This window comes from Aedes albopictus, chromosome 2, assembly GCF_035046485.1.
Source record: "Aedes albopictus strain Foshan chromosome 2, AalbF5, whole genome shotgun sequence".
Lineage (NCBI taxonomy): Eukaryota > Metazoa > Arthropoda > Insecta > Diptera > Culicidae > Aedes > Aedes albopictus.
Genome location: NC_085137.1, coordinates 490,754,696 through 490,776,436, shown reverse-complemented (window position 1 = coordinate 490,776,436; position 21,741 = coordinate 490,754,696). Strand labels below are relative to the sequence as shown.

Genomic DNA, 21,741 nt, shown 5'->3' with positions numbered 1-21,741 from the left:
TATATAAAGTGCGAAAGAGGATAGAAGTGAGATAAAAATGACTAATTCGTGAATTCTACCCTATATAACTGTCAGTCTTAAAACCACAAATACACAATTTTCCCAAAAAACCATTACAATGAATGTAATTTCTCCGAATGTACTATTACATTCGAGATTTAGTGTTTTGGTGCAAAGCAAAGGGATAACTTTTTGATGAAAATGCCATTCGAATTAAAATATGTAACATTCCTTAAACTTATGGATTTTGAGGTAATGGTATGTTTGTGGTTATAACACCCACAGTTATTAGGGTACAATTCACGAATCAGTCATTTTTATCTCACTTTCATCCTCTTTGGCACTTTATATAACGTACTTAGCTGATTTAGTATGGATTTTATATACTATTTTATACCTTAACTTAGTCTAGAACTTAGTTAATGAACATTTCATAACCATTTCTATGACTTGCCATTCAACTATCAAAGAAAGAATTGGAGTTGCACCAACTAAATGACGATTTGAACAAAAATCCGACTCAGACTTCATTTGGAAGGTGACCCCAAACTTTTGCACGGTGACTTGTAAACCTAACTCGATAATTTAATTTATGTTATGAATTTTTCCGCTAAAATCTAGTGAATGGCTCTCAAAGAGGATAGAAATAGGGTTCTAATGCAACTTTAATTTTAAAATTTGGTCCACCCCATTTTGAATTAAACGCAAAACAATTTTTCGTACAGATTTAGGAAAAACATGTAAGTTTAGGTAAACTTTTTATACTAAAAATTTCATATAAAATTTGAGAAAAGTACCTACGAATCAAATCTAACTCTTTATCTTTCGATAGAGTCTGAGAACGACTGGATTAAATGAAAGATGACTGAGATATGACCGAAAAACATTTCCATGTTTTTGAGGGGATGACCCCAAACTTTTGCACGGGAGTGTATTTACTAATCTTTGAACTCTTTTTGAAATTTCTTCTGCCATTTCGTCAGAAATACCTCCAGGGATTCCTTCTAAGATTCCTGTAGTGATGTTTCAGCAGTTCTTCCAGAAATTGCACGAAAATGATTGGAATTTTTGCAAGAAATTTTCTGAAGGAATCTTTGAAAAAACTTCAGAACTGGAGATGCAGATAAGACGTATAACATCTTTATGTCAGAACACTACAAATGCCTAAGAAAATAGGACATTACATATGGATATATACAACTACACTTAACATAATTTTTTCTCTGTTACTCTAGTGGATAGCAATTTCCTAACCCAGGATGACGAGGTTTCCTAATTGTTGTTGGTCAATCAGTCAGCCCTGTAATCGTAATTTCTTTGGCAAGTTGCCTTTTGTTTGCAGTGCTATCATAGCTTGAGTTTTGTCTAGGAATTACTTATCCCAAGAAAGCATTCTTAATCAGGTTTAAATATGAGACCCCTACACTTTGATGTCCCTGTTATGGAAGGGTCTACAAATGTCCTCTATTCAATCATTGACTAAAATATCATGAATTTAGGCCATCAAAATGAGACTGATGAGATCTCATGATGCTCTATTGCGGCCAGAGCACTATAAATGTTAATTTAACTTGGGACAGCATATACAAGTTGAATGAGAACACGTAACACAAAAAGTTTTAACACCCTTGAAGCCATCTCAGAAGTAATCTCTGGAGCAACACTTGAAGGAAAGAATTTCTCACAGAATTCCATGAGAAACTTCTGGTGCAATTCCGAAAATAATTCCGAAGAAATTTCTTAAAAAGACCTTGAGGAATTTCCGGAATGATTTCCAAAGAAATCCCTAAAGATATTTCATACGATCACTCCTGAAAAGTTTCTGAAGGAATCCCTGGTGAAATTTCTTAAGCATCGAACCCGTGCTCCTCAGTACGATACGACTAAGAGCTTGGTGACCCTAGCCGCACGACCACGGAGCCGCACAAATCTAAAATCCTCTGCAGGTACTCCTTGAATTATTTCTTGGAAACCTCCTTGGACAAAAATCCTGATGGACTACCGTTAAAATACCTGAAAAAATCCTGAAGCCATTTGAGGAGGTTGGAAGCAATGGGGTGTAGGTGACAAACATCCACTTTCGAGTAAATGAGGCTTAAAGTTTTTTTTATCATTGTTTCATCCAGTGAAGAGAATTGTCAGACAAAAGAGGCACAAAATAAGCAACAAAGGAGTCGCGGCGATTACTTTTTATCCCAACTGGTAACAGATAACGACATGATCTCGAAATTTTTTGTTGCAGACAAAACGGAAGCTGAATTTGTTGCGTACTTTTCAACTCGCGAATAATCAATTATTACTAACCCAAGATCGAAACTTTTTGATGACACATCTTCAGCAGCGTTGCAGTGTTTACCGACTTGAAGCTACCGCTCGAAAATCACAATGCAAGGCTTAAAAATCTCTAAACTCGTGGTGCACGATCTTTGTCCTATTCTGTTCAAGTTGGGACAAACGTATGTCGCATTGGGTAGAATGTCCCAACAAATTCAGGTTGCGACATTGTCGTTATTGTTGCGCGATGCTTGAATTTTGATTCACTGGTTTCATCCCATACAAAATGAATAGTGTTTCAAAATCAACCCAATTTTCTTACTGTAGTTTTTCCAATCATCGTGGAAATAATCTTGAAAAAGTTCTGAAAATCTTGAAATGTGAATGTTTTTTTGATATGCTACGCTCAAAATCGACAAAATGGTTACTTACACCCCTTTCCATCTGGACCCCTCAGATGAATGAATTTGTGAAGCAGTCCTTCGAGGAATACTTGGAGTAACTTTAGGAGAAATCACTGGAGATTTTTTTGGGAAAACCCCTGGAGGAACTTCTAGAATAAACTATTGAGAATTTTCTAGAGAAGATTGTAGAGAAACGCCAAAAAAATAATTCGTGGAAGAATTTTAGTAGAAATGTCTGAGGAAATCTCTAGCGTATTTGTTATTAGTATCCCTGGAGAATATATAAAGGACTATTTGAAAGAACCTCTGGAAGAATTGCAAAAAAATGCATTTCTGAAAAAAAACACCTTTAATGAATCTGAAGGAATTAGGGTAAGAAATCCAAATTTGAACTAGTCAAAATGTAATCTTATTTTGAACTATTTTGAAATTCTTTGAAATGACGTACTTTTTGGGCAAATATTGTCCCGAAAAAGATTATTTAACAGCTTTCTGTAATATAATCTGATAGCATAAACTTTAAGGACAAGGTATTTGGAGTACATTGCTCAAAATTTCAAGAGCACCATTTTTTAGAACCGTTGAACGGATTTGGATAAAAATGCATCACGCGATTGACAACCACTGAACAATTAGCGTTATTGCCATCGAAAATAAGCAATTGAAAAGTCACTGTGAATACAAGTATTTCCCCCCCCCCAGGAAAAGCACATTTTCGGTGCACCCATACAGCATTGCATCACACGCAATAAGTGAATACGTCAAATGAAACCTTATTTATCGTAGAATCGACCAACCGAATAATATTCCGCATTATTTGTCATAAAATTATCAAATTCAAGTGATTTTTACTTGGAAAATGTTATCTTAACTTGAACCATTTGTAAGCTAAATTTGAGCTAGTAAACGGGGCGAGCTTCCAGTGTTGGCCTACAGACTGCGCTAGTGGTTGCTTTGTTTACTCTTGGGTGATGAAAAAATTCCAAATTTAGTTTCCAAATTGCTAAAGAATTTCGAACACTCTGAATTGAGATTCCACTGCCTAATAAAAAATAGGTATAAGAATTAGCAGAAACCGATTAGTTTTCTTCTCGAATCGATCAGCGAAGTGAACGGACGTAGTCCCAAAGAAGTTAGTGGAAAAAGTTGATAGAGATTTTTGATCGTTAGCTAGTCGAAAGTCAAAAGTGAGTTCCACACGTTTAGCCTAAATACAAGAATAATTGTAAAATTGAAAAATTCCCAGAGTTCGAGAAAAGTTTTAGTGGTTGAGACCGTGATTTCAGGGCCAATTGCGCCAAGTATTGTTCAACAAACATGTGAGTTGTGTAAACTAAAGACTTCGTTCTAAGGTCTAATTGGTCATGTCTATACAGATTAAAATTGAATAACTACTACGGATTCGAACGATTGTAGAACCCGTAAATATCGGTGCTCGAGGTCAAGGTAATTGAAAAAAAAAAATCAAATTTGTTAAGTGACACCATGATAATTTGATGATTTCACTTGAAGGACCAAATATCCTTCAAGTGAAGGTGTTTCATCCAGGTAGGTGTAGCGGGTTACGCACGCCGCGTGGCCTCTGGGCTGGTCCGAAGATCAGACCGCTTGTAGGTTTTTCCTCGTGGCTGGTTAGTGATCGCCCCAGCGCATCTACGGGCCATCGGAAGGTGCCACTACTTCCGGAGTGTTCATCGGATGACAACTGCCGGTCACACTCCACGTTTGACCTCGAAGCCCGGAAAAACTCGCGAGTGCAGTCAGCGGGCCCGCCAACGTAACCGTCTAGACCACCGTGTACACGTGCGATAGGAGAGAAGACAAATCGCCATAGTCAGGACAACAACCACTGACAGCATCGGTCGAGCATCTGGAGCATATGGCAGCGCGCTACAAGAAAAAACAGGTCAGATGTATTTAGACTAATTTTTAAAAATCTAACGAAGAACGATTGGGAGTTGATTGAGGTCCGGACCAAAGTAGGAGGGAAAGGTTGTAGACGAGAACAATAGAGGGAATTGTAGAAAACGAATACACTGTGAGTTGATTTTCTATGTGAAAAATTGAAAAAGTAGAACGATAGATCAACGGAGAACCATTGAAATACAATCGTATAACGCCCAATCATCAGTTGAGAGAGGATAGAGTTGGCTAATCGTTTTTGTTGTTTTTTTTTTTAATTTTGCATGCGTTTTGAAGGTGTGGAACCTTGAGTATTGAGTATCCCGTCTAGTAAGAAGATTAGAGTTTTGGAGCTGCGGTTCGATTCGTCGGTGTCGGTTGATTTTTTTGAAGGACTCGCCTTGAGGAGTCTCGCCGGGTAAATAATCTTGCCTCTTCGCATGCAAGCTGAATATTCGAGTTTGCTTGGCGCTTAAGCGAAGGGGTTAATCCAACCGATTCCAGGTTGAATCTGGACGACCGTTACTAGATTAAAATTGGTTCAAATTAAGATTAAAATCATTGTTGATGAAAAACCGAATATTTCAATGAAATTTGATGCAAATACAAACTTTTTACCATTTAATAGAAAGCTTATACCCGTGGCTTTCATGTATATACGATTTTGCCGTAGTAAATAATTTTCATGTAGGAGGATGTTTTCTTGAAATTTTCACTGCTTCAGAAAACCGCAACTTGGTTCAAATCTTGATTACCTACCCTAATAGTGGAAATCTTGCAAGAATCTCTGCATGATTTCCACTATTCTGCTAGAATTTCTAGATGTTATCCTGCAAGAAACTTTAATGAGATTTCTAGACCCCTAGAGCAACTCCAACAAGAAATTCCTGTAAATAAAAGAAAATCGGGTTAAGTACGGTTCCTTTGAATTCCACTAAGAATTTGCATCCTTTGACAGATACGTATTTCGACCTCAACTGTAAGGTCGTCTTCAGTGTCTTGTACTTGACTCGACTGAAGAGATCCATCGCATTCTACACGTCTCATACATCATAGGTAAAAATAATAGGTAGCTTAATCTAGGTAGTTTTTTTTTCCGAGCATGCAAAAACTTATATCTATATTAACCTCCACCATAGAATAGGTAAAATTTCCCTCCACCACCGAATAGGTACATTTCCCTCCAGCACAGGATAGGTAAACAAAGTTCATGTATCACAGGTACATTATGAGACGCACGCCATACGAGTGTGCTTAGGGGGTAATAATTTGAAAAGCCACGAACTTCCATTGCCTTGATCCTTATTCAACAGCGTGTTAGGTACCTGTTTGTATATCTCTAGACTCTCAGCAACGTCCAATTTCCAAGGTGAAGATACATTTCGCAAAATTTGAATATCCTCTGTAGTTACAGGGTGGCCCTCCTCAAAGACATGTTCAGCAACTTTCGACCTGAAATCGTATTCCAAACCTCTATTCACTGTCCTTTGCGCCTTTCCCACCTCCGCCATATGTTCCCTGAATCTAACCTCCAAAGACCGTTTTGTTTGACCAACGTAGACCTTATCACAATGGGAGCAACTGATTTTGTAAACGCCAGCCTTGTTTAGGGTGTTGACCGGATCCTTTGTAGAGCCTAATGAAGTCTTCAACTGATTGCTTCTGCTAGAAAATACTAAATCGATCCCGAAATTTCTGAACCTAGAACGTAAATTAATTGTGATGTGTTGATCGAAGGGGACTGATACTCGCTTCAAAGATTCTGAAATAGGGGTAAGAGTTGTTAGAGATCCTCGATATCGCAACCTCTCCTTTTTGTCAATGATGGCCTGAATTGTCCTCTCCTTATATCCGTTGATTTTCGCTGTTTCGAATATGTGAGTGAGTTCCTTATTCTTCCCGTCATCGCTTAGAGGTAGAGTCTGCATTCGGTGAACCATGTGGTGAAAAGCTGCCATCTTATGTTGGAAGGAGTGATTCGACGAATAGGGGATGACACGCATGGTATTGGTAGGTTTCCTGTAAATCTCGAATTCGAACGACGAACTGTCTTCCCTCTTAACTAATAGATCCGAAAATGGAAGTTTTCCCTCCTTTTCTTCCTCGTGAGTGAACCTGATATCCTTATGTACATTGTTGATGACCTCTAGAACCTTAGATAAAGCTTCCCGTTTGATCACACTGAAAATATCGTCGACGTACCTCCACCATTTCTCCGGAAGTAAACCTTGCTCCTTAAGCTTGGTTTCTAAATTTGCCATGAAAAGCTCGCATAAAAATGGGGATAGGGGATTTCCCATGGGGGCACCTTTGGTCTGCTTGTAGAACTGTCCACGGAATTGGAAGTAATTCTCATCCATGCACAGTCTGGAGAAATCCCTTAGAAATATTACCAGAGGAAGTTTTAAAGTTTGTTTTTTTTTGTAAGAATACATGTTCAAATTTCTGAAGCAATCTTTAAAGGAATTTCTCAAAAATCCCGGAAATATTTACTGGAGAAATTCATGGAAACAATCCCGAAGAGCCCCAAGGAAACATGTTATGATTTCTTGAGACTCCTAAATAAACACCAAAAAAAAAAATGCCTTCGACAAAATCCCAAGAGAAATTCTTCGACAAATTTGCTAAGTAATACATGGGCTATAGGCATATCTACATTTTCAAAAATTTTCTCAAATTCTCAAGTTCACTTCCTTATTTTAGTCGACATCCTCAATAGGCACTGGTCAAAATAATGATTTCCACCAGAGGAAAAAAACAGGTTTGTGTCAGAAATTGTGCAAGATAGACGAAGAAAATACAATAAAAAAAGATTTTTTTTAAGTTGTCTTTCTCTCTTATTCGGACCCAAGCCCCCAGAATCACTGATTCCGCAACACTTCGTGATTTTTCACTGAGTGACGACGCATTTGTTATTATTTTTTAGATGCTAAAGTATTAGGAATCTGATTCTGCCCGCTATTGATTTGCATTTGAGATAGGGTTTTTATCTAATTCCCGTCTATCTAAGCACCGACCAGAAATGATCGAATTTATTCTTGCACCTCGCCTAAAAACTCATAACCAATTCGATATCAATTACTTATTTATAAATTAGCTGCAATATCATGTAAAAAATATTGTAAAAGAAATACAATTTCCTTAAAACAACAAGATTGAATAATTGTCCCTCGAATTATGTTTCCGTCTAGTTCACGTCTGTTCCGGGCACACCCTGCTGAACTCAATTTTGCAGCATTAAAATCCAACTTTGAAGTGCCACAGAGCTTTTTTGCGGTGTGGATTGAAGGTTGGCTCAATAAGTGAAACTGGCGAAGTGAAAATTGAACGGTGATAAAGAACAATTCGGCTACGGCTGCTGCTTTGAAGCTGTTGCCTTCGTCGTACGCAAAACAAAAAGAAAAATAAGCTCGTAAGTGAAGTGAAATTCGAACGTGAAATTTCGCGTAATGATTCGATTTCAAGTGCAATAGGGTATCGGGATGCTTCGTTGGCATAGTTCCCTCGTTCGGCCTATCTCAATGTAAACCAAAAACTCAAACAAACACGCATATCTGGATATCGGAAAAGCTATGCGCCAAACAACTGTAACATTTCGTTTCAATTTTAGCACTTTGGAACATTAAAATTGAATAAAAATGTTACTTTGTTTAGCTTTTGTAGACGCCATGATTCTTCGGCTTAGTGCGTAGTCTATACACATGATCATAAATGGCATGATTCTGAAACATTTCGAATTGACTTTTCAATAACTGAACATTTGATGCGACGGTCAAAGACGCTATTTTGAACTTGTGTATTTGTTTTCAACGAAATATAACTATTATACAAATTGAATGTGGGCCGAATATTGAGGACATTTTTTTCACTATGTACCCAAATCTTGGCCCATCGGTAAAGTGTCGTCAAAAACAGCGATAAAAAGACGTCAACAGCATTTCTTGCGTAAGAACCAGAAAGAACGAACAGGAAGAAAGATTTTGTGTGCGGTGACTATAAAAATATAACACAATAATAGGGTTGCGTTGTTTTCGTTACTAAATTAAGAAAGAACTTTAGTTAAAGTGATTTATTTATAGTTTTTTGAAAATTTGGCTCCGAAAATATAATTTTAAAGTAAGATTGGTGAACAAACAGAGATAATACTTCAGCAGAAATATTGAAAAAATGAGATAATTAGTGATTCTAGTGCATGGATAGCAATAGGCCAACGTTGTATCCACTAATAGGCCAATTTTTGTACCATAGACCAACGTTGCATACCATCGCATCGAATCTTTTAAACTTAATTAAGTAAAATCTTGAATATTTACGTAAGTTTACTTCCAATTGGTGAAACATGCATTGCTTAGAGTGTGTAATAGGGTCGACATATTATTTCTAGTGCTATTAATTCATGAGTTATGGTCAAAATTGCCAAGGCGGCTTGCAAATTAGGCCAAGGAATGGTACATATACCCTATTGTCTATCTTTTTTTTTCGCATCTGATGAGCCATTGGCAAAAGTAAGTTGGAATATGTATCTGCATTTAGTGCCCGAGCAGAGTCTAACAACAAAATGATAGCAAATCGAAAACTCGATTTGTATTCAGCAGCAAATTGATATCACATTTTGATATCAGATTGTCTTGACTAAATTTGATTACAAATTTAGATTTCGTTTTGCTGTCACTTCAAACTATTATAGAAAATCAGTTGTTAAGGTATTCCAAAACTTCTTAGCCAATCTTGTATAATAACTCTAAGAATATACTATTAGTGTAATTATCTAATGGCATTTGGAATTCTACATCAATCGAAAAACCGCTATATTTAACGATTTTTCCATTTTTTCTTACTGATAGCAAAAACAGTTATCAATTTGCTATCAATGATAGCAGGATTTGTTTTCAACTTGCTGTTACGGGAACATTTTTCTGCTCTCAATTTTGATGTTTTAGCCGTTAAAACGACCAAAACGACAACAACCTGAGTTATCATAATTTGCAATAACACAACATCAAAATTTGTTTTCAATTTGCTGTCAGACTTTGCTCGGGTGGCTGGTATGACGGGAATTAACGCATATGACGAAGTTCTCTCTCTCTCCTCTTCTTGGCGTAACGTCCTCACTGGGACAAAGCCTGCTTCTCAGCTTAGTGTTCTATGAGCACTTCCACAGTTATTAACTGAGAGCTTCCTCTGCCAATGACCATTTTGCATGTGTATATCGTGTGGCAGGCACGAAGATACTCTATGCCCAAGGAAGTCAAGGAAATTTCCTTTACGAAAAGATCCTGGACCGACCGGAAATCGAACCCGTCACCCTCAGCATGGTCATGCTGAATACCCGTGCGTTTACCGCCTCGGCTATGGGGGCCCTATATGACGAAGTAGATCTCTGAATCATTGCTTCATACAGTACTGATCAATTTAAATACATCGAGCTCAATTTCCTCTACGTCTACTTTTATTAGAAGAGTTACAGTGAACATTATTTCCAGTGCAGTGCTAGCTCAGCAAGAACGAAACGTTCAACTGAAATATTATTTTGCACCAGTTAACCGTAGTTATATTCGGGTTTGCTCCGTAAGTGAGCACATGCAGCGACAGCATAATAGGAAAGTTATTTAATCGTTTAGTGATCGCGAAGACTCGGAAGGTGCCTCGCTTCATATGGAGGTTTGGCATGTCGAATCTAGGATGCATATAAACAACTTCATCCTGACCTTGATTCAATAGGCGTAGTATAGTTGTGTTTGGTCAGCGATTTTAGTAAAATTGCATAGCACGGTGAGGGTGGTTCCAATGTTTATAACTGGTAAATAAACTTTATTTTAACGGCAATTCAATAACAGTAATAATTTCTCTTTATTATGTTATTCACAATTAAACAGCTTTAATTCAAAGGAAAAATTTGGAAATAAGAAGACACACAATGTTGATTAATTGGTAAACTGAGAGATGAAATTGGAAAAAAAAGGCGCGTTCTGGTCGGATTTGAACCTACGACTCCGTATTCGCTAGACCGTCTCTTTAACCAATTAAGCCACGGAACAGGTAACAGGCTTTCTATTGCGCAGAATTCTTATCATCTAATTTTCAAGTTTTTCCCAGTACGTTTCGACGTATCAGCAAATTGGTACAAGCCTATAAAGAGTAACATGTGCATAATTCAAAGATTTATCAAAAAGTTTAATACATTAAGTTTAGTATAGTTTTTTATTAATATTTGTTACCTTTCTTAGGATAACTTTATTGTTAAGAAATTCATGACAAAAATGTAATACAATCATACTAACGGATAATAGTTATATCAACGTTCGTTTAAACTATTTAGATTTATTTTATGGATTTTGTCTGAAATCAACGACACACCTGTTCCGTTCTCAACGATATCTAATTTTGCCGTCTGATCGCAGATTAGTTTTGCTCTTCTTTTTTTTTTCTCTCGTCGAATGACAAACATGAAAACTCGTGCCTAAATAAACGACAAAACCGGCGACTACATGTCTACATAATTCATGCACATCTGGCTCGTGTTCGGTAACTGTAACTAAGAGCTAGCTGCTAGAGCTAGACGGACCGTATCCCAAGCATCATCGCCATCATCTTTACCGTCTTTAATCTCCGTCTCATACAGGTTCGCTCATCCATTTTCGATAAACCGACAAAAAAAAAAAAAAAACGACGAGAACTTCTCGTCATAGGCTAATGCTGCTGGCACAAGCATCAATCAACTAGCCGGTGCGCAAATTAATATAACATGACCCGGAGCTCGTGCAAGGATGAACGTATAAAGTGAGCACAGGAGGGTTAATCGGGATCAAAGCCGACTGTTACAACTGGTTGAAGTTCAAAAGTAGAGCAAAAAAAAAAGGGTAATAAGCGTGAGTGTGAACCTTGCTAATTCAATCGACTGAAGGGTTTCGGAAGATTTTCAAAGCACTTAGAATTCAGTGAAAATTTCGGATTCAATTACTTGCATTAGATCCGGTTGATTAAAGTAGGATCCACGATATGCTCCTGGGGTTATCCAGGGTATTAAAAAATCTTGATGTTTTTTAAAAGCTCCTGCAGTCAATTAAACTCTGACGCTTTCGAGGTAATTTATGGAGGATTAGTTGTAGGAAATTCAAGGCGAATTTGAGGATAAGATTTCGAGATTGATGCTTCAAAAATACTCACAAAATTGAAAAACTGTTTTGGGAAGTCTTCTGGTTCCTATATAAATTCTTGAAAAAATGAGAATACTCTTTCTGTGTTTTTTAGGATAAATTCCTTGAATTTTTAGAAGATTTGTAAAAAGATGTAATTAATCTTATTATTTTGGAATTTCAGAATTCTTGAATTTTAGACTTTTCGATTTTTTAATTTTTGATTTTTAATATTTTTAGTTTTATGATTTTTTAAATTTTAGACTTTTCGAATTTTTAATTTTTTGATTTTGAATTTTCGATTTTTAGTTTTTTTTTATTTTTTGATTTAGGCCGTTACAAATATTTATTTCACTTTTTGTCCCACCACTCTTTTAATAGTCGAGGGAGGGGGATAACAATAATAAAGCATTTAATTTGAAAAATATTAAAAACTCATCGGATTTGTTAAAGAATATTTAGCAAGACCTTTTATTTTGATAAATATTTTTTTATCTGCCCCCTCAAAATGCAAAATCCATTTTTGAAGGGGGGGGGGGGGGCGGGAGACAGAAAGTCAAAATGAATCTTAGACTTTTCAAATTTTTGAAATTTTAAATTTTTGAATTTTTGAATTTTTGAATTTTTGAATTTTTGAATTTTTGAATTTTTGAATTTTTGAATTTTTGAATTTTTGAATTTTTGAATTTTTGAATTTTTGAATTTTTGAATTTTTGAATTTTTGAATTTTTGAATATTTGAATTTTTGATTTTTTGAATTTTTAAATTTTTGAATTTTTGAATTTTTGAATTTTTGAATTTTTGAATTTTTGAATTTTTGAATTTTTGAATTTTTGAATTTTTGAATTTTTGAATTTTTGAATTTTTGAATTTTTGAAATTTTGAATTTTTGTTTTTTTTTTCTATTCTATCTATCTATCTATCTATCTATCTATCTATCTATCTATCTATCTATCTATCTATCTATCTATCTATCTATCTATCTATCTATCTATCTATCTATCTATCTATCTATCTATCTATCTATCTATCTATCTATCTATCTATCTATCTATCTATCTATCTATCTATCTATCTATCTATCTATCTATCTATCTATCTATCTATCTATCTATCTATCTATCTATCTATCTATCTATCTATCTATCTATCTATCTATCTATCTATCTATCTATCTATCTATCTATCTATCTATCTATCTATCTATCTATCTATCTATCTATCTATCTATCTATCTATCTATCTATCTATCTATCTATCTATCTATCTATCTATCTATCTATCTATCTATCTATCTATCTATCTATCTATCTATCTATCTATCTATCTATCTATCTATCTATCTATCTATCTATCTATCTATCTATCTATCTATCTATCTATCTATCTATCTATCTATCTATCTATCTATCTATCTATCTATCTATCTATCTATCTATCTATCTATCTATCTATCTATCTATCTATCTATCTATCTATCTATCTATCTATCTATCTATCTATCTATCTATCTATCTATCTATCTATCTATCTATCTATCTATCTATCTATCTATCTATCTATCTATCTATCTATCTATCTATCTATCTATCTATCTATCTATCTATCTATCTATCTATCTATCTATCTATCTATCTATCTATCTATCTATCTATCTATCTATCTATCTATCTATCTATCTATCTATCTATCTATCTATCTATCTATCTATCTATCTATCTATCTATCTATCTATCTATCTATCTATCTATCTATCTATCTATCTATCTATCTATCTATCTATCTATCTATCTATCTATCTATCTATCTATCTATCTATCTATCTATCTATCTATCTATCTATCTATCTATCTATCTATCTATCTATCTATCTATCTATCTATCTATCTATCTATCTATCTATCTATCTATCTATCTATCTATCTATCTATCTATCTATCTATCTATCTATCTATCTATCTATCTATCTATCTATCTATCTATCTATCTATCTATCTATCTATCTATCTATCTATCTATCTATCTATCTATCTATCTATCTATCTATCTATCTATCTATCTATCTATCTATCTATCTATCTATCTATCTATCTATCTATCTATCTATCTATCTATCTATCTATCTATCTATCTATCTATCTATCTATCTATCTATCTATCTATCTATCTATCTATCTAGATAGACAGATATCTATCCACTACTTCAGCATTGCACAACTCAATGGCAATGAAAAATCTGTTAGATTGCTCTTCTTCAAGAACTATTCATGGACCTGAGCATGATTCGATATATCAAACAACTTTTTTCATCGTTGATGACCTGAATATAAATTCAAAAGACTCAATAGATGAATTCAGAAAACCTTCAGTTCTCTCCCATAAAATAAAGGAATTCCCTCCTCAAAATTAGATTAACTGACATTGTCCGTTTCTCTCATCCCAGAAAGCCAAAGAGGCTTTGTTCAATCATTCTTCCACCGCCATAAGACAATGACCGGCGTCTTTTTTAGAATCTGCTTTGTTGAAACACACCCCAAGGAATAGACCATTGTGCGTCACATTCAGACTGGAAATTGCGATAATCTCCTCTTGAGAAAAACCCTTCTTCCCAGTTGATTCCGTCGTTGATTTTTTTCTTTGAGTTTTTCTTGATGGGCATGGCAAGCCGAGGGCCTATAAATAACTTCCTATAAAGTGTGGAGAAACACGGACGCTGTTCCATCGAGAACGAAAATACCCACACTTCCCACCTAGAGGTAGGTGGACGGTGCAACCAGCCGACGGCGGCGGCTGACGACGTCGTCGTAATTCATTCTCGATGGTATAAAATTGTATGTCCATACAAACGTCGACATATAACTCGATGGCGTAGTAGGATGTGTCACATCAAGTCGTTTTCCATGATTTTCATTGGGTATCCCATCACCGTCATCGCCATCGTGGGGATTATGCCCACTTAAAATTCTGAAATCGATCCCGTAAGCTGGTTGTCAGTAATTCAATAACTTGTGCCGTGAGAATTTATGTGCCAAATGTTTGGCGACATCGTCTATCGTCTTAGCAGCAGGAAAAAACTATTGAAACAAAAAATAACTTTTTAGGAAATGATTAACTTGCTTTAAGTTTTTGTAAGTAAAATTGATCACTATAAATATTGAAAAATTGTCTAAACAAAATTAATAAAATCGACAATATTTGATAAAAACTGTTGACGGGCTTGGTGGTCTAGTGGCTACCGCTTCTGATTCATATGCAGAAGGTCCTGGGTTCAATCCCTGGCCCGTCCCTTTCATCCTGCTTTGCATCTTTCTATCCACTTTCTCTCTCTCTCTTCTCTACATATACAGCTCATGTATATTCATATGTTCATAGCCATCGCTAGATCCAGAAACGAATTGGAAAACAAAGTCGTTTCCCTTCCATCCAACTTCCACTCACAGCACAGTGTATATAACGCCTACAGGTTATGCAACCGAAGCGTGCTGTGCCGCTTGACCTTATTCACCTTATTCACCACACAATCTATCACCTTACGAACACTATAAATAACCCATATCCATGGATCGCATCACCGACCCAACGGTGACTCCCAGATCTCCCATCCTTTCCGTCTAACAAATACCCCAGTCCGTGCTGGCTGTGGGGATGCAGAGGTGATCTCGGTCTTTGGTAGCAACAACCAGCACACTCTAACATTCCTTTCCCTTCCCAACTGACTATAAGGACGTGGCCGGCGCCGTTATTGATCCAAAATGCATGAGCTGCTAAAATTTGCACTTTGAGAATAAGTGGAGTGTCCCAGCCCTTATTCATTTGGATCTCAGTGCAATTGGTACCAGCTCAGATCAATCACGGAGTAGCAACCATTGACATGTATAGTCAGATTTGATCGTGATCGTGAATATTTCGACAATGATTTTTCATAAGGGCCTAACTGACTTGATCGATTTCTCTTCGTCGACTCTCTCTTTCGCTAATAACTTGATCAAAACAAACAAAATCATTATTCTTTTTGTTTCTATAGCAACATGTACACTCCCGTGCAAAAGTTTGGGGTCACCCCCTCAAAAACATGGAAATGTTTTTCGGTCATATCTCAGTCATCTTTCATTTAATCCACTCGTTCTTAGACTCTTTCGAAAGATAAAGAGTTAGATTTGATTCGTAGGTACTTTTCACAAATTTCATATGAAATTTTTAGTATGAAAAGTTTACCTAAACTTCAATGTTTTTCCTAAATCTGTACGAAATATTGTTTTCCGTGTAGTTCAAAATTGGGCCGACCAAATTTCAAAATTAAAGTTGCATTAGAACCCTATTTCTATCCTCTTTGAGAGCCATTCATTAGATTTTAGCGGAAAAATTCATAACATAATTTAAATGATCGAGTTAGGTTTACAAGTCACCGTGCAAAAGTTTGGGGTCACCCCTTAGTATGCTGCATCGTGCAAAAGTTTGGGGTCACCTTCCAAATGAATCTGAGTCGGGTTTTTATTCAAATCGTCATTGTTTTTGGTGCAACTCCAATTCCTTCTTTGATATTTGAATGGCAAGACACAAAAATGGTTATGAAATGTTCATAAACTAAGTTCTAGACTAATTTAAGGTAGAAACGGTATATAAAATCCATACTAAATCAGCTAAGTTCTTTATATAAAGTGCGAAAGAGGATAGAAGTGAGACAAGAATGACTAATTCGTGAACTCTACCCTATATAACAGCAAGTGTTAAAACCACAAATATACCACTACCCCAAAATCCATAACAACGAATGACATTTCTCGGAATGTACTATTACATTCGAGATTTTGGGTTTTGGTGCAAAGCAAAGGGATAATTTTTTGATATGGCATATTTATTAAAATAAAATATGTAACATTGCTGAAACTTATGGATTTTAGGGTAATGGTATGTTTGTGGTTATAACACTTACAGTTATATAGGGTAGAATTCACGAATTAGTCATTTTTATCTCACTTCCATCCTCTTTCGCACTTTATATAACGAACTTAGCTGGTTTAGTATGGATTTTATATACCGTTTTCTACCTTAAATTAGTCTAGAACATTTCATAACCATTTTTGTGTCTTGCCATTCAAATATCAAAGAAGGAATTGGAGTTGCACCAAAAACAATGACGATTTGAATAACAATCCGACTCAGACTTCATTTGGAAGGTGACCCCAAACTTTTGCACGATGCAGCATACTAAGGGGTGACCCCAAACTTTTGCACGGTAACTTGTAAACCTAACCCGATCATTTAAATTATGTTATGATTTTTTTCGCTAAAATCTAATGAATGGCTCTCAAAGAGGATAGAAATAGGGTTCTAATGCAACTTTAGTTCTTAAATTTGGTCGACCCAATTTTGAACTGCACGGAAAACAATATTTCGTACAGATTAAGGAAAAACATGTAAGTTTAGGTAAACTTTTCATACTTAAAATTTCATATGAAATTTGTGAAAAGTACCTACGAATCAAATCTAACTCTTTATCTTTCGAAAGAGTATAAGAACGAGTGGATTAAATGAAAGATGACTGAGATATAACCGAAAAACATTTCCATGTTTTCGAGAGGGTGACCCCAAACTTTTGCACGAAAGTGTAGTCGTCTTCTTCGCATTTCAACCAAAAAATCTTTGGAAAACTCAATACACATTCTGTGATAAGAGAAGATCGATGAAGAGAACTCGAAAATGTCAGTTTTGCCCAAATGAAAAATCAGTGTCGATTTGATAAAAACTGTTATTATTATTGATGTATGATGAATTGATGAATGAATTTTTAATGTAAAAAACCATCAATTCAACAAAAAATCAATTTTACAGACCCTGAGGAAAGTCTTAAAAGTGACCGAAACGTCGGACAAGATTTAATAGCTGCATTCAAATTTTTCAAGAATGGAAAAGCCATTTCAAAATCAAATTCTCTCACAGTCGAAACCGAAAACTGATGAAAAGATATAATTGTTGAGACAAATTCGGTATCAACTGCGAACAATCTGGGAACAAACCCAAGAAGTGTTGCCATTTTTGCAGATTTTTCCGCGGAATGTAAAAAAAAAACAAGAAATCCATCCACTTACCGCATCTCGAAGTCTTTGATCTCCTCGGCGGTCAGCGTGTTGGTCACATCCAGCAGTTGGCGCATGTTTTCGTCCCGCTGCTGTTGCTCGCGCTGCAGTTGCTGGCGGTTTTTCCTGCGCATCGACGACGATGACGATGACTGTTGCTGGTGCTGTTGTTGTTGTTGTTGGTCCTTGCCCTGCTCGACGCTGATAAAGTCACCCTCATTCTTGAGCAGGATCGTCTCCACCGACGAGTAGTCCAGGCTGAGTGACGGCTGCAGTGATGAGAGAAGCAAGAAAAACAAGAACAACGCTCATCAGTTTGCCTTCCGGTTCCGTACATATGTTGGGAACTGTTTGATTGTTTGAGATACTAGGGTAAACTGTATCATATTGAGAAAGTTTGATAATTTTGAATATTTAAATGTTGTATTTACGTATATTATAGAATATATCCATATTTTATCATATGTTGTTCAAAATATTATATAACAGTTGGTTCGTCGTGTAGTATAGGGTAGTACAATGGAAATATCTTAGCAAACAATTCGGAAATTTATATGGAAATTATATCCACAAAGTTGCTAATGCAAACCATTCATGAATTCCAAACAAACATTTCTAATTTCTCGTCCCTTGGGTCACTTCACATTGTTCTATTCCGGGTAATGAGAAAGCGGACTCTCTCGGAAAGGTTGGTGCTAGAGAAGAAAATATTTACGAGTGTCAAATCGCCTTCGACGAACTTTCATAAGGGCCCGTCAGGAGACCACAATCAGCTGGCAACACAAATGGAGAGATGAAGTGATGGGTAGATGGTTGCACTCTATCATTCCATATAGGTGTCGAGGATTCCATGGTTGACCGAATTGGATTTAGGTTGCGATTTAATTCGTGGAATGTGTCGGTTGGTGGCATATACCTTCCGCAATGGGTTCACGGAAAGTAATGTCTGTGTCTGCAGCTCCGGTGGTGGTTTGGGTCAAAGTCAAATTCAAATCGAAAATCTTCATATCTCATTGATGAATGTGGCCGAAGAGCGGAACTTCTTTTGAAAATCGGGAAAGAAGATATTGATAAAATTCTCGCTCGCATGCGCATTTTCATACATGTTGGATTGGATTATATCTTCCAGGAAGCTTTGATTTCAGGCATGTGGTCGATGGCCTTTGCAGTAATGATTGGAATAGCTGAATGTATAATCAATGGCAAACAATTCTGTAAGAATCAGATCTTCAAGTCATCTGATATAGTTATACTGATCATGACGCTGCATAGTATATCGAACATTTGTCGAAGTCATTTATGTGCCGGGAAAATATAATTCCAAGTTGGAGAGAATATTACAAACTGAGGGAGAGTAATAGGCCCAGTCAGACCCCTGAATGGGAAATGTGGGTTAGTTTATGGGAATGCCATTGAAAGTTTGTAATATTCTCCGAGGCTTTCGAAATCCAACAGGGCGCGTCCCCGGGTTGCGGATAGGGGGAAAAGGGAGATTTTTCACATTTGTACTGTAATCAGCCAATGTGGTATTATCTCCTATGGTGTTGTAGTGCGAATGAATGATCTCATTCTATGGGAATTCGAACCTTGTAATGTATTGTTTATCAACTTCAATTTTCTAAGCTTGATAAGGTTTTGAAGACAAACATGAAATGAGAGAATTGCCTAATAGGAAAGTCACATCAGCAAAGCTTTTACATATGCAAATGCTATCCATGGGGTCATGTCTAGCATTTAATATGTATGGCAATGACTGATTCTTACCTAGCAGGGGTACTACAAGACCACGCGGACAATTCGATTAAAGGCTTAATTGGGGATAATATATTTTCCAGAACTGAAGGGACATTTTTTCCGGGGTGACTGGCGAGTCGGAGAGGGTAGAAGTTTCCGTTTGTTATAATTGACAAAATAAACAATCGGGCACTTTTTCTTTCTATGACTTGCTTGGTATTTTGTGAATTATTGTTTTTTGGTTTTGGAAGGTATGCGATTCACTATTGAGCCTTAAAATTATTTTGCATCTGAATAGCATTGATATCGTCAAGTCTACACCAACACCCTAATCCCACACCAAAATACCCATTTCCTATCCCATGGCGTTTATGTGGTCAGCAAAGACTATTCAGCCATTACCCCTCCTTATCATCGGCTTTGGACTGACTTGCGCTCTCATTGCCCCACCAAATGCTGCAAAATGAAAATGAAAATGAAATAAATGATTATTCATTGTTAACTTCTGTACCGTGAAACCAGCTGTAGTATTCTGCATTATTCGTCATTGCGATTTGGAAAGTTCACTTTGCCTTTGACCCCTTTGACTTCATCCTTGTATCCAAGACAACCAATTTGCACGTATAATGAAGTTTATGTTCTTGTTATACGTACTTTTATGCGTTAAAGTTGCATCGCATAAGATGCAGCAAAAGTGCCTTATGCGTACAAAAGTGGAGGCGCTATACGTGCATTGACGGAGCAATGATAACGCTATATGACTTGAAGCGATATATTATGCGATGCACCGTGTGCACTATTGCGACGTAACTCAGCATCTTATGCGACTTAATAAAATTTAAAAAAAAACAATTCTTGTCAGCTCGATATCGAACTAATGACCTCTGGATTGTCGAGCCACACTTCACACACAACACCAAACGCTACTTATGAAACAAGCTGATTAATTATCATGATATTCTAACTCACCTCAGTGTTTGTTGGAATGCACTTGGTTCACTTGCGCTGTGCGTGTTTGGCAGGCTAAAAACGACGAAGCACCATTTCCCGTACAGTTTTTACTGCCCCTCTCTGGCTAGCGCCTCCCATTGTTGATTATCAAGCCAACAAAACAAATAATGATGAATTTGCAACCATAATTACGGCTGTTTATATTCTTGTAGCTTTTTGGCACGGCATCCACAGTGCACCAGAACATCCTTAATTGTTATCACATATCAAATCGCATAATGGCAACATGAATGCTTCTAGCTTATGCGAGTTTGTATGCACACTTTAACGAGCTTATTTGTACTTTTATGCGATTTCATCCATACACCAATGCGAGGTAAACTGACACAACAAGAAAAGTACCAAGCGAAGTCGTATAATCATCGCAGTACACAATTATGCGAATTCAATTGACACTTTGCGAGTTCGCTCGCAAGCTTTTGCGAATAAGTTCATCGCAATAAAACATCAGAATATCATATACTACGATGTACTCATACCTTATAAAAGTTGATTTGTATTCTTATATGATTTTACTTGATACATCGTAATAAGTTCAAAAAATAACATCTTATGTGATGAAAATTTTCAGTCAGCCGTGCATATATACGATAGTGACTTAAAATAATACTTTATACCAGGGGTTTCCAACCTTTTTGAGGTGGCGACCCCCTTTAAGCATTCTCAAAACATCTGCGGCCCAATGAATATTTTTAGAAAAAAAATATGAATTAAATGAACGACACCGAGTTTTTTGGGTACAGTGATGTAGCCAGGAATTTATTTCGTAAACAATGACGTCTTGTACATTCAATTTGAATCGTAGCTGAAAAATAGCGGCGCAGCCGAAAAATTTTTCTTCTGAAAGCGTTTTATATGAAAATTTGTTCCTAAAATTGTGGCTTTTGGGGGTGGTGGTATACAAAATTGAAAATTGATATACTTCGCACAAAATAGAATAAAAATTTAACTCTTTTTTTGGTAACATCGCGGCCCCCCTGGACTGGCTTCACGGCCCCCCACGGGGCCGCGGACCACCGGTTGGGAACCCGTGCTTTATACGATGTACAACGTCGTTTCTTATGCGACTCCTGGTTGTCTGGGATAAATTCTTTACAGAATGAAGACTTTTTTTTTTAAATCCCATTGTTATTCCCATAAATCCATTTTCGCTTTTTGGTCACCAAAACTGCTGAAAATTTGTCAGTTTTCCGCCAAAAGGCC

At 36.3% G+C, this 21,741-nt stretch overlaps 1 protein-coding gene across 6 annotated transcripts in view; it reads right to left on the bottom strand.

Moving 5' to 3' along the window:
- LOC109423306 (uncharacterized) overlaps positions 1-21,741 on the bottom strand; it is a 764,938-nt gene that overhangs the window by 146,082 nt on the left and 597,115 nt on the right. For all 6 annotated transcript variants that reach the window (XM_029870594.2, XM_062854204.1, XM_062854206.1 and 3 more), the window contains one exon: positions 17,806-18,062. In XM_029870594.2, coding sequence (XP_029726454.2) covers positions 17,806-18,062 — 257 coding nt within the window. The remainder of the gene's footprint in view (positions 1-17,805; positions 18,063-21,741) is intronic.